The sequence below is a fragment of the Solanum lycopersicum genome, chromosome 3, assembly GCF_036512215.1.
Source record: "Solanum lycopersicum chromosome 3, SLM_r2.1".
Taxonomy (NCBI): domain Eukaryota; kingdom Viridiplantae; phylum Streptophyta; class Magnoliopsida; order Solanales; family Solanaceae; genus Solanum; species Solanum lycopersicum.
In genome coordinates this window covers 4,207,051-4,220,844 of record NC_090802.1, presented here as the reverse complement: position 1 = coordinate 4,220,844, position 13,794 = coordinate 4,207,051, and the positions used below count along the sequence as shown (strand labels likewise).

Here is a 13,794-nt window from a genome sequence, read left to right as displayed (position 1 = left end):
TTATTAAAGGAGAGATATAAATACTAAATTATTCTAGAACTTTATATAATAAACATGTGAGTTAACACTGAAATTCTCAGAAAAAACCTACTGCTATTATATCCGGTGAAATTTTTTTATCATCATTAATACACAAGTTACAGGCAGAAGTAAGACGGATATAAACAAAGGGAGTATGAAAATAAAATAAAATCAACAATATTCATCTGGTTTGATCTGAGCTCCAAGGCTTGGGGAGGAGGAGTACTATTTAGAAGTGTCCATGCTACCTTCCTTAATCTCTATGTCCTTAACAGCAGCACTCAATGATGAAGATGAATCAGACCTTCCATCATTTCCCACCAGATCCTCATCGTCTGATGCTTCTTCGCCCTTTTTACGGAGTTCTTTGACTCTCCGATACTCATCATAATGTGCTCGTCTGTGGTCCTTGAAGTTTTTAACCTTCCTTGAACCAGAATCTATCACATTGCAGAGAAATATCAGATACCGGAGCATACTTGAGTTTGCATTCAAAATACAAATTACGGAATAGTGGAAATGAAAACTCAACCAGTAACAAAATACACTTGAGAAAAGAAAAAAAAGGACCACAATAGAAAGAGGGTTGTCTCATGTATCTCTGCATGGCGAAATCAATCAATTGAAAGGCCCCAATTCATACAGGGGTAAGGGTAAAACAGAACTAGAAAGTTCTATTCAAGCTTACTGGATGAGACAATTTCCTTTGGCTGCAACGCTAGCCAACTCAGACGTCGGTGACTCCCTGTCCCTCCCTCTTGGCTCTCTCTCACCCAAGCCAACCCCAAGTCTTCAAATCAAAAGGTAGGAAAACCCAAAGGGAAAAAGAAGTTAAAAAGGAGGGATGAAGAAACTGAATCAACAATATAATAGCATAATGCTTTTTTTTCCCTCCTTGATTATCAATATGATCACGTACTGTCAGAGAAGTGAAGATTGTTGACGAAAAAAGACACAAAAAGAATGTCAAGAAGCATATTTACCATATGACAAATTAAACAAATGTGAAAATAGTAGACCTGAAGAACTCCACCAGACATTCAATAAGAATTAGAAATATGAACCAATATATGTTTGGGTTTTAAGCTCTTGAAGATCAAACTAAACCTGCATCATCTTGGTCCATGACATCGGTTTCATCCTCAGATGACGTCCAGCCAGACCGTCGGAATTTATTCTTACTGGAAGAAGCCATCTCATTCAATGCACTGCGTATGGCTTCTGCATGTACTGCATCACCATTGCCTTCCTCAAAACTACCCCGTTTAGGAGATAAAGAACCTATCACATCAACGAAATCAGGAAAAGTCAAGAGGAAGAAATGAACTTGCATAGGTTTAGGCAATATAAGCTATCATTCAGAGACCAATATAAACAATCCTCTCTAAATTCAGATGAATGATCAGTCCATCAAAAAGCAGGACTATAGAGCTTACCTATTAGCTACTTTACATGGAACCTTCATGAGTTCTTCAATATAACCATGTTGAGCAAGTACCACATCAGCATAGGAACTTCATATGGTGGATCTATGAAGATACACTATAAACCAACTAAAACACAACATAGTTGCCTTGAATCCAACTCATGCAGTGGACACAAGACTAGTCATATAGGACACATAATGATGTACCCCGAACTTGACGATTTGATAGCCTTCACACCCAGAATGTTGACATGGCACCGAACATGGATACACAGCCTTTTAGGCGTGTGAGAATGAAGAAAAATTAAAAAATCAGCTTTTAAATGAGGTACTTCCCAACTGCTAATGCTACATAATCATATGCAATAGCTTATTTGTTTCATTGTGTTTCCTCTTACCTCTTAATATACCAGACATATGTTACCCCAACTTTATATTTTCTCTGTTTCTTCTTTAGGTACAATGGTTATTTATTCCAATTTAGTGTATATTTCTTCTTTTCCGCTCCAAATCAGTAAAAAAAACTTGACAGAAATTCTATTAATTTTTACCACAAAAATAGTTTGTCAAAACAACAAATTTTAAACTGTGTATTTTTTTATTTTCATCTTTAGACGTAATGACAATTTGTGCAACTGTATAGTTCTTTTTTTGGAGGCTAAATTTGTAAAAAGAAATGGGTGAAACTCCATCATTTGTATCCAAATATTTAACCTAAAAATGGAGTTCGAAACATGTTTTCTGATAAATGTGGCCCAAGTCGAACAAGAAACAGAGAAAACCCTATCTGCTTAATAAATTCAATTAGATAGAGTAACTACATCATGTCTTAACTCATATCAAATGAGACCCTTGCAAATGCAAAAGAACTGGAATTACAGAGGAGTAAAGAGAAATAAAATCACGCAATGCCATTATAGTGCCCAGTAATTCTCTTAGTGCCAGGATAGGAACTGTATAAACTATCGAGCATTAAACTCTAATAAAGGAAAAAATACCAGAATGTCTGTGTCTGATGAAGTCGCGGAAATCTTACTTGGAAGATCAATTATTCAAGAAATTTTTGGAGCTTTTGGATAATCAAATTTTCTCGTACATAATAATAAATTAAGCATCAGTGCCATTATTAGAAGCAGACCCTAAGACTTCAAATACCCAAACATAAGGGTATTAACTCTTGTATTCCACCACCAAAAGATTATAGAAGGTTTGGCCCCATGTAAGAAACTTCAGAGAATCAAATTAAACAGAAATATAAAATGCACCAGTAGCATCACAAAAACATTTAAATCGTATAAGCACCATGTAAAGAAACTTTTAGGATGTTTACAGAAGTACTACCAAATGATCCAAATAAGTTTAATTCATAATAGGAAAAAGGTCTGATATACCCCTTAACTTTGTCATTTAGAGCTGATATACCCCTTGTTAAAGAAAGTGACTCATATATACCCCTACTTATAAACAAATGGCTCACATATACCCTTCTCCTCAAACGGAAATGAAAAAAATAATAATTTTAATCTAATTTTTTATTATTTTTTTCTAAAAAATATAATCCCATATGAGTAAATTTAATCCTCGTCAAACATATTTTTTTTTACTTTTTTTTTGTTTTAATTACTAATTTAGAATTATTATTTTGATAATCAAATTTGTTTATGTTTCACTAATATTCTTTAAAACTTATTGTAGATGACCAAAAGTTTTTCTTAGAATACAAAAATCAAATAAAATATAGACAAAAAAATAGTTTTAATTTTTTTCTTTAAAACTAAGGAATGAAAGAAAAAAAATGAGAATAAGAAACTCAAATAATTATAATAAAAGAAGTCAAAAAATAAGTCATGTATGAAAAAAATTAAAATATACCTTGAACTTTGATACAAGAATCATATATACCCCTAAATAATTTTTAAAAAAAATTAAAAGTAAAAAATATAAACTTAAAACTAATTTTTAACTTCCGTTAAATGAAGGGTATATGTGAGCTCATTTTGTAACGGCAGGGGTATATGTGAGTCGTTTGTATATCGATAAGGGTATATATGAGTCACTTTCATAACGAGGGATATATCATCTCTAACTGACAAAGTTGAGGAGTATATCAGACCGTTTTCCCTTCTTAATAGAAAAGAATTGATGAAGCAAATTGACTTCTTAAAATGTTTCCACACAAATCATCCCTCTCATGGAAACTAATCTAGAAAGGGAAGAAAAGAAGATCAGTACGCGCATAAATCATCCCCCAGGGGCTTTGGCCTAGTGCCCCACAAAGGTAGAGGTAAGGTCTACATACATCCTATCCTCCCCAGCCCCCAATTGTGGGATTATAATGGGTATATTTCTGTTGGGCTTTGGTCTAGTGGTAAGAGCACGATGTGTGATGTGTGATTTGTTAGGCACATGTCATGGGTTTGAACCCCGTCGCATACAAAGCCTAGTATTTAAGTAGAAAAGAGTACATAGTTGGGAAAAAGGAACCGTGTGCCATTATCCCTCAAAGGATTTCTTTGTTATTCAAAAAAGGAACAAGTGCATAAATCATCAGGGTAAGAAAAATAGAAAAAAGAAGAAAAAGAAGACAAAAAAGTGTATAAAACTGGGTTATTACATTAATCATGTTTCATCTATCTATAAGCCTGCTAGGCATTAAATGCTATTAAATAGAGACGGATAGGCATATGAAAGGCAGAAAATGACAATTCGGGGCTCATCACCACATTATTTGATCAATGTAAGAAGCTTGCATGAGACAAAAGATTCAGAACTAAGACAAACAGACAGAAAAAGAAGAGTCAATTTCATGAACATACCATCATCATCAATCATGCGGTGATATGGTGTCTTTGGTTCAGTAATTTTCTGCCTCACCGGTTTATTTGCCTCAATTTCTCCCAAATTTGCCTCATCCCACTTTACATGTCCTCTTCTACACCAACAGAAAATGTTCGAAGCGATTAAATTTTCATTGCTAACCATACTCATACCGCAGGCAGACCAATATAGGTCCGGTTTTTTCAAAAGAACAGATAAAACAAAAATTAAAATCATGATGAGAACACAACATTAGCACCAATGCATACCCAAAAATAACTGAGCTTGCAATAATATATCAAGGTAACCATTTTTTATTCTTGTGATCAGGTAAAGTATAACTCAAGGTATTAAACATGTCATGGAACACATATACAGGAGAAAGCATGCACATTCAGTCTACTTACAGTAAATTAATACGTGCATACAGTATTTCTTTTCTCAATCTTGTCTATGTGGCATTCATTAGAAACTGAAATCTGAGTTTAAGCAAGCCCAAGATATAAACTGAATTCACAGAACAGGAAGAGACATTACTTCATTTTCTCAATGTAACTCAATCCTTCGAGCAGTTGCAGTTAAACTGGTTACCCTGAACCAACATAAGAAGAAAATAAACATGTCAAACACGCAGAAGAATTCATTGTAGACAATATCATGGCAGGTTCCAAAAGACCCCTGAGAATTTCTACTTGGACAAACATTTACACTCCATTTACACAAATTGCTCAGTTTTTAATAGATTAAAGTAAATATTTTTCATCATCTGGAAGGTGTAAGGATGATAAGTGCCTGGAGACTGCATAGGTTATGATAAATCGACATGCTTATTGAGATAATCAACAACAACATCATACAGACTAATCCACAAGAAGATACAGCGCACACAGACCTTAGGTAGGCAAAGAGGCTGTTTCCGATACACCTCGAGGGCGGCTCAACCCTACAGCCACTAAAGCAGTGGCTTTAGGGCCCAAAAACCCCCAAATTCAGTTCGCTCAAATACAAAAATCCACAGAATATGCACAACAAAGAAATAAATTCGTCCAAAAGCAAGATTAAACGAAGAAGATACATACATACATAAAAGAGACGAACAGATCTCATGAAGCCCATTGTGAGGAGCACCGAACAAAATACCGGGTAGAATATTAATATATTAATACTATATTTATCGTTACTGCTAATTAAAATTTATTGCTAATCTCTTACACTACTGATTAAAGTTTATTGCTAATTATTATTTAAAATTTTGTTAATGCAAGTAAAATTAAATTCAGAGTTATTTTTTATTTCTTTGTCTAATTCATTTCAATCTAAATCAATCATGTTTTAATATTGACTTTATAAGATTATTTGCTTAAACTAATTAAATTATTAAAAATATTGTCTTAACTTTGAAGGTAAGGTAACAAACACCGTAATCTTAGGGCCCGTTTGGCCATAAATTTTGCAATTAAAACTTGAGAAAAAACTTGGCAAATTTTGTTTGTCCATACACTTTTTTATTATTTGGCAAATTTTTTGGGCAAATTTTCCAAATTCCCAAATACTAGAAAAAACTAGTATTTGGGCCAAATTTCATTATTTGGAAAGTTTTAGAAATTCAATTTTTACCCTTCACTTTTTATTTTACAAAAATAATATATTTATTGACACCAACCAATTCAATTAGCTCCCTTCTACATGCATTCTTTTGATTTCATACATTCCTTTATTACAATTAGTCTTAATGAACTAGCTACTAAATAAAACATGAATTGCATTTATTTTATTTTGGTAGATAAATATTATGTTGTTGATGCTGGTCTACGGAACACAAGAGGATTTTTAGCTCTATTCATTGGAATGTGCTATCATTTGCAGGACTACCGAGGAAGTGAAAGAGAGCCTAAGAATGGAAAAGAGCTATTTAACTATAAACATACTTCTCTGCGCAATGTAATTGAAAGAACTTTCGGTGCATGGAAAAGTAGATTAAGAATACTAAGACAAGGCATGAACAACTATGAATGTGACATGCAAGTGAAAATAGTAATTGCTTGCGCTGTATTGCATAATTTTTTATATGAACACCAAAGTAGTGATGGAATATTCAATGAAAATGAAAATGATGATATGGTTGTTGATGAAAGTGACGAACTACTGGCTCAGGGTAACAACATCGCTTCATCTTCTCGATCGTCTGATTCGAAAATGTAAGTTCATCGAGAAGAGATTGTTCATAAAATGTGGGAAGATTATATTAAAGAATAGGTTGAACTCTTTCAGATGAGAAAACATATGTTCTTCAGTGATTGCAATATTTATTTCCTTTTGTTTTCTTCTCTTTTTTTCTCCGAATTTATATTAGTTGTATTTTCATTATCATGCTTTGTACCAAGACCTTTTCACTCTACGAATATTTACTGTAATGATTCTTGTTGATTTGTTGCGGAAGTCATAAATCTTGTTACGTGAGATTTCTATTGTGCTATGTAATACAAATTTATGGTTAGTTTGATAGTTTTTAAAACTTATGGGTATAAATCATATTTCTTAAAAAAATGAAATATGTTTCTCAAATTCTATGGCCAAACACATGGTAAAATTTCACCCAAATTTTCATCCAAATAATATTTGCCAAAAATATTTGAATATCTATGGCCAAACGCTAGCTTAATTTGTGTAATTAAAAGTATTAGGTAATGTAACAACCACTATAATATATTATATATAAGTTAATAAGATGATACTCTAATTAGCATATTCAATGAAGTGAAGTGCTAATTTTATTTTTAAATATTTTTTAGAATAATTTTGATAGCTTAGGTAACAATTTATTCAGTTGAAAAAGTTTTCAAATTTATATTATATAAGTGTTTTACGACAAAAATTACACAGATGTGATTAATGTTTTTACATTATAGTTTTTACTGCTTAAAAATTTGAGCCTGTGTTAGCTCAGGCACTTTAGTTTATATAATGATATACTACTACAAGCTAGGCTGAACTTCCTAACATTAAGTTACAATCTACCATATGATCATTCTTAACAAAGTGGTGAAGGCCGATGAGAACCGAATTTAGCGAACCAACGATTCTGGTATGCATTAGGGGCTACTGCAGGCTGTTGCTTGTATGAAGACATTTCTGGTGCTGCATAGCGCGGTAGATTAGCCTGGCCAAACTCTTCAAATCTGATGTTTGGTGATGAAGTGCATTGCTGCTGGACTATCTTCTGAGAGCATAACTCGTCCCCTATCGGTATTTCACCAGTAAGAGTCTTGACAGCAAACATGAAGCAAGGATCTGCCCATATTTCATCAGAAGGTAAGCCCACAGAGGAAGGAGTATTAACAGAGGGCTTGCTAGAACTAGAACCCGGGATCTCATCCAGTTTCTTTTCGTTTATGACTGGAATTGTACCGGTTAGAGTTTTTATAGCAAATTCTATGCACGGGTCCGTCCAAAGATCACTTAAAGATGATTCAAGAGCTGTTTCACCTTTCTTATCGACATCACAGCTAGCAAGGACAGTTTTTGCAGGTTCAGCTGGAGAAGGCTTCTTCTCTCCCTCCGTTTGTGGTGAAGTAACAAGATGTTGTTTCCTTTTAATGGTCAGATTCCCAGTTTCTACCTTCTTGTTGATGGTTATACCAGTTACTGTACTTGCAACATGCTTACTGGTATTAGTAAAATTCAAAGGGTTATCGGAGGTGGCAGCTTGTGTCCCCTCCTGCTGTCTAACTGAAGTTAGCTGGGTTTGATCATTTGTTTGGAGCTTAAGAGATGTATCAGCTTTAATACCAGCAAGCCGTTTTGATGCTCTGCTAGGCATGTTCATACCCTTTTTTCTTTTCCGTTGAAATGTTTTCTGGTCATGCTTTTCCACTCCGTCTAGTGATGGCTTGTCTTGATTTTCTCCATTTACAGTTTTCGAGACAACTTTACCATCATCCTCTTTTTCTTGATGTTCTCCACTTGCTGTAGCCGAGATAACTTTACCATCATCATCCTCCTCTTGATGCTCTCCACTTGCTGTAGCCAAGATAACTTTACCAATATCCTCCTTTTCTTGATGTCCTCCACTAACAGTATTCGAGACAACTTCCCCATCATCGTCCTTTTCTCGATGTTCTTCAATAGCAGGATCTGAAACAACTTTATCAATTTTCTCCTCTGCCGCATTCTCTGCTACAGCATCTCCTAAACCTGCAATATTTCTCACCAAATTAGAATCACTCATTTTGATAAACTACTTCATATCACTTGAAGGCTGTAATTGAATTTTGATGACATGAATAATTATCTATTTGACCCATCTAGAGGCTGCAGTATCAAATGAATTTCAATTCTAACATATTAAAAGCATTTCCCCAAGAGTTTCAGCAACAAATTACTTCTGAATTCACAAGGAAATCTGTATCAGAGGAATGGAAAGGAACTTACAATAAATAGATGATTTAAGAGCATAAATAAAGCATTTAAATACTCCATATGAAACAGAAACATTAGAAGTCTACAATTGTGAGCAATACCTTCACAGGATGACATACTGCCTTCTACACAACTGGAATGTGCCATATGTTCAGCACCCAACTTCAGCTTCTGGTTCGAATTAACTTCCTTGCAAGATGCATCACAGTCTAGTGATATCTGCTCGTCAGCTTCAGCAGGAAACTAGTGAATACCAGAAACAAACAAAAAGATTAGTACATCAAGATTTACCGTGGAGAACATGAAGCATGGCTAAGTGGTTTGAAGTCTTCCTAATGAGTTTTATGTGTGGGAGTGTGCCCTGTATGCAATGGGAGTACAAACAAATGGCTTCAAATGATTATAACAAAAGGAGGTCATGAAATTAAATTATTTGATGAAGAATGTACTGTACTAAGAGTCTGATCTCCGCTAGTTTTATAAAGGAAAGGAGACCAGATGATGCTACAGATCTGAAATCACCAACAATCGTTTAGCATGAGAAGAAGACAGAAAAAAACAATTCTAATTTTGGAGGCTTCCCCTCAGAGTTAGATCAGCTAATATCCACAACATCACAATTTGCTCATAGATGTCTAAATAAGATTTGCAGGCTATGAACAGAACTTACTTTTCTATGGCCACCTTATAGAAAAAATACAAATACCACCACTTCCACTAACAGAGATATAAATCAGTAATTTGAAGTGTATTTCCTCATACAATTTAATTTTCTCTGATACCATCTTTCTTTACTTACTAATTACCACCAGAAATCATTGTAAACAGGAGTTTCTTGGATTCTTACTAGCTTGTGATTATCTATGAACTTTTAACCACCAAAGTAAAGGATAATACCCGTAAATGAGAATGAACATGCGAAAGACATTTGCACTTACCAAAGAAGAAGGTTCTTCAAGTTCTAATGTGTCAGGACATTTATCATCGGGCTTGGATTCAAACCTTCCTGGCTCTCTAGTTTCAAGGAACCGAGAAACTTGCTTCAAAGAGCGGAAAGTTTGTCCACTGACAGGATCAATATAATACTGCAAAGGCGATTAAGTGATCACATAAGTACATATTTCCAGTAGAATGCAACTGAAAGAGAAACCACGGAGTAAGTTTGAACTTAAAATAGAGGTCAGGGAAACATATTCCAGTAATTGGCTAATTGCTAAGCTGGTAGGTATTAAAATATTAAAAGAAACGAGGGAGTTAGTACCGGGTCTTTCCTGATTTTGCGTCCCTTTTTCCTGACCTTCAATTCCTTAATCCATCCTGGTGGCAACCCTTCTGATGCAGTCTTCTCAATAAAACACTATATCGTGGGAAACAGAGAAACTGTAAGGGCCAATACGAAAGGAGAGAACTTCATGTAAAGGAGGTTCCCCTCACAAAAGGGGGAAAAGAAGGTTGCACTACATTGGCAGAAAATATATAAATTAACCAATAAGACCTTATTGGTGCCTTTATTCTCCATTTCCTTCGTATTAGAACTCTTAGAACAATTACTGTCAACACTGCTAAGATAGTGAAGAACGTCCGCCTTGGAGCAGAATTTGAGTCCTTTTGAGGGATCAATATACCACTGCAATAAACACAATAGATACAGTCAGAAATACGGAAGTGCAGTGTAGTGGTTAGGAACCAGCAAGGAGGAGAGGAATAACCATATTATTGTTTTCACATTTCTGTTCTTAAAAATATATATGGATTTAAGGTGGAAGAGCAGAAAGCACTCACAGGACTATGAAGCAGTTAATGTGTGCTGCTGCGCATTAGGAAGAAGACATAGCACAACAAGGAAAACTGCAAGTGGTGGTGTGGAAACTAGGTTGGCATGGATATGACGGGTAGAGCCGTTATAGGACTACACAGTTTCTTAATGAATAAACAAAACTCATCCTTTCCCTTCACTTTTTCTGGAAAAGAGAATTTATAATGGCATCGCATTCAAGCAAAATTTCCAAACATGGTATTTTCTATTAAAAGCACAGATTGCAGTATGTAGTTTGTCCATTTTGGCAAAGATAAAATGGTCCTCACAAGGAAAATTCTACAAGTTGGGTTATAAGATAGCAGGCTCTGAATCTGCGCTGACTTCCTGCCACACACTATTCAAAGAATCTTAAGTTTTCTCCACATTTTAAACAAAATGGAATGTTAGGTTCACAGGCATCTCCTTATTCTTAAAACACCAAAAGCACAATAGGGACCTTATCTTCCAAAAACGAATAGAAAATCACCAGAATCAATCAACATAAATACACATCAATGTTAGAGATCAAAGCTTAGATTAAATACATCTTTAAGATGTGCACCATAATACCAATGTGGTGAATGGGAAAAGAAAATTTGAGGATTATGGGGCTAAGGTTTTAAGATATACAAACAGTTTGAGGGCTGAAATTCAATTATAAGATGCTAGCAGACAGAATTTGCGGGGAAAGAACATATAAACAATATTAGCAACAATTTAAATAGGGGAACATAAAACCCCTCTAATTTGTCCCTATTTTTCTAACTACACACCGAACCTTGTAGGAATCTTATGACCCCCCTATCATTGTCCGAAGTGAAATTATTAGTTTGTTACCACCCACGAGACAACAAGATTTAAGTCAATTAGGTATAGCTGACAAGCCATCCACATCAGATTCACTGTCATTTCTCTTTCCAAAAACAGTTTTTTTAAAAGCCATTTTTCAACCACTCTCTCTCCCAAGGGTGGACCCACGTTGAGTGAAGGGGTGTCGAGCAACAGTCTCATCGAATTTTTTTACTATATATATATATGTTACTATTGTGCATAAAAGCATAGAGACAACAAAGGATCAGATGTGAGAACCTAGCATCATTCCAAGGACATGGCTTGTGAACATAGAGACTACAAAAGCATCAGATGTGATAACCTAGCATCATTCCAAGGACAAGACACGCGGCTTGTGAACATAGAAGATACAAAAGCACCAGCTGTGAGAACTACTAGCATCATTCCAAGCGCAAGACACGTGGCTTGTGAACATAGAAAATACAAAAGCATCAGCTGTGAGAACCAATAGCATCATCCCAAGCACAAGACACGCGGCTTGTGAACATAGAAAATACAAAAGCATCAGCTGTGAGAACCACTAGCATCATTACAAGCACAAGACACGCGGCTTGTGAACATAGAAAAAACAAAAGCATCAGATGTGAGAACCACTAGCATCATTCCAAGGACAAGACACGCGGCTTGTGAACATAAAACTATGTTATCCAATCCATTATTTAATCTAACAAAGGGAATTTAATCCTTACAATATAGGAGACAACAGTTGAGGACCAAGTCAAAATGGTGCCTCACTAAACTTCACATGCAATGGTTGACATATCATACTACTACGACTCCACAAGACCACCACCTACCCAACCACTCCCCTCAAAAGTAAAAATGGAGTTAAAGAAAGTCATAAGCCACAAACAGCCTGAGAAGAGTTTAAATGGAGTAACATAGCCAGTGAAGATTCATATAGCCTACCCTAACTAGCTTGGAACTGAGGCATGGCTGTTATTGCTTCAGCCAGAGACAATTACTGGCTGGAGATGAAAAGTAATGCATGACAAGCTATATACGAAAGTTAAGCCAATCACTAGAACTAGGACATTTCATATACGTATACTATCCAGGCATTACAAGGTTCAAGAAACAAGTGCATGTTGAATTCTTTACCTACTTCAGCCACAAAAGCAAACCAGCACCTCTTCAGTTAAAACCTTGTTTAGAGCAAGAAGACTAACTCCCAAAACATGCCCCCCCCCTTTTTTTTTTTCTGAAAGTGATGTCTGGATCAGCTTGCATGCAGCACAACAAAATATCCCTTACTAAGTTCAATTACTTTGCCTAGTTTGTCTATACAGATGAAGCATGGCATCAAGCTTGCACATTTATCAAACAAGGAGAAGAAACAAAGTAGTAGCCCTTATTTACTCAATTAGGTAAATAGTTATGGGAAGCAAAGTTGTGGTTTTGTATAATATTACTACAGATTAAGCCAAGAATAACAGTTGCAATGGAAGATCAGAAATGAATAGAACAAAGCATCAGTCTTATCATCCCACAAGCAAAATACAAACAAAAACAAATATAAGATTAAGAAAAGAGGAATGAACAAGAAAGCACCTTTTCTTTCTTTCCTTTGCGTGTTCTAACCTCCACCTTCCACCCATCAGGAACCCAATTGGGCAAACCCCTTTTCTTCCCCATCTCACCTAAATTATCAACTAACCCCACAAATCCAAATCAATCTCCAAGTACCCCAAAAAAACAAGAAAACCAAATAAAAATCAAATCTTGCCAAGAACTGTCCTACCCCTTTTACAAAAAAGTGTGTGTATACTTAAGGGGAGGACACCAGTCACACCACTATGTTGTGTTGTCTTCTCTTTTCTTTGACTCTACTTACAGAGTAGGGCAAATGGGGACATCATGGGGTTAAGGGGTTGGGGTTACAGAACCAGACAAATACCACGTGTCTGCCAAACTCTCTCTCGATTTCAAAAAAACTTGCAATTTGAGGCAAACCAAAATGTCATTGATCTTTATGATGACGATTCTTTAATCCTATCCTTCTAAATCCAAAAAACAAAGAAGAAAAAGAAAAACTCTACTAGTTAATGTTAGGTGTATTTTCACACTTGGTTCTTTTTTTTTATTTTTTTGGCCTTTATCTCAGCTCCATTAACGCAGCAGCTGTACAAAGTCAGTGGATGGTCGGTTCGAAGTTTCAGTCTCATAATACTAATCTGATGTATAACTGTATGAGTCAGTTTGGTATTAGTTATAAAAAGACTTTTATTTATCGTCTCAATTTATAAAACATATTTTTTAAATAATTTTAACTAATTAAATAATCGTTTCATAAATTGAAATTGATATATTTGTCCTTTCCACAACTTCCCAAGTCCTTCGGAAACATCTGGAATAAAATTAAATAAAAAAAATATATTATGATTTATCTAGTTTGAATTTATATTTTATTATTATATATTTTGTACGACTTAATTCAATGATTCAAATATTTATTGATGAA

General features: G+C 35.0%; 2 protein-coding genes across 10 annotated transcripts; both read right to left on the bottom strand.

Moving 5' to 3' along the window:
* Window positions 1–17: 17 nt before the first annotated feature.
* On the bottom strand, window positions 18–5,582 carry LOC101245330 (protein phosphatase inhibitor 2-like). Of its 4 annotated transcripts, none has more exons than XM_069294816.1 (6): window positions 5,348–5,402; window positions 5,157–5,228; window positions 4,802–4,856; window positions 4,264–4,379; window positions 1,129–1,302; window positions 18–461 (listed from the first exon to the last, which is right to left on the bottom strand). In XM_069294816.1, the coding sequence occupies exons 3-6, from the start codon at window positions 4,804–4,806 to the stop codon at window positions 247–249; spliced, it is 510 nt and encodes a 169-aa protein (XP_069150917.1). In that variant the 5' UTR covers window positions 4,807–4,856; window positions 5,157–5,228; window positions 5,348–5,402; the 3' UTR covers window positions 18–246. The 4 variants fall into 4 exon arrangements, with proteins under 4 accessions (XP_069150917.1, XP_069150916.1, XP_010317584.1 ...); XM_069294815.1 differs by having other exon boundaries at window positions 5,344–5,392; XM_010319282.4 differs by lacking the exon at window positions 5,157–5,228 and having other exon boundaries at window positions 5,348–5,582.
* Window positions 5,583–7,082: 1,500 nt separating this feature from the next.
* Window positions 7,083–13,566, bottom strand: LOC101246025 (methyl-CpG-binding domain-containing protein 13). 6 transcript variants are annotated; one of them, XM_069296242.1, is made up of 7 exons: window positions 12,885–13,482; window positions 11,571–11,737; window positions 10,179–10,310; window positions 9,945–10,040; window positions 9,622–9,768; window positions 8,785–8,926; window positions 7,083–8,458 (listed from the first exon to the last, which is right to left on the bottom strand). In XM_069296242.1, the coding sequence occupies exons 3-7, from the start codon at window positions 10,200–10,202 to the stop codon at window positions 7,296–7,298; spliced, it is 1,572 nt and encodes a 523-aa protein (XP_069152343.1). In that variant the 5' UTR covers window positions 10,203–10,310; window positions 11,571–11,737; window positions 12,885–13,482; the 3' UTR covers window positions 7,083–7,295. The 6 variants fall into 6 exon arrangements, with proteins under 6 accessions (XP_069152343.1, XP_025886193.1, XP_069152344.1 ...); XM_026030408.2 differs by lacking the exon at window positions 12,885–13,482 and adding an exon at window positions 12,435–12,882; XM_069296243.1 differs by lacking the exon at window positions 12,885–13,482 and adding an exon at window positions 12,435–12,856 and having other exon boundaries at window positions 11,571–11,810.
* Between the last annotated feature and the right edge of the window lie 228 nt (window positions 13,567–13,794).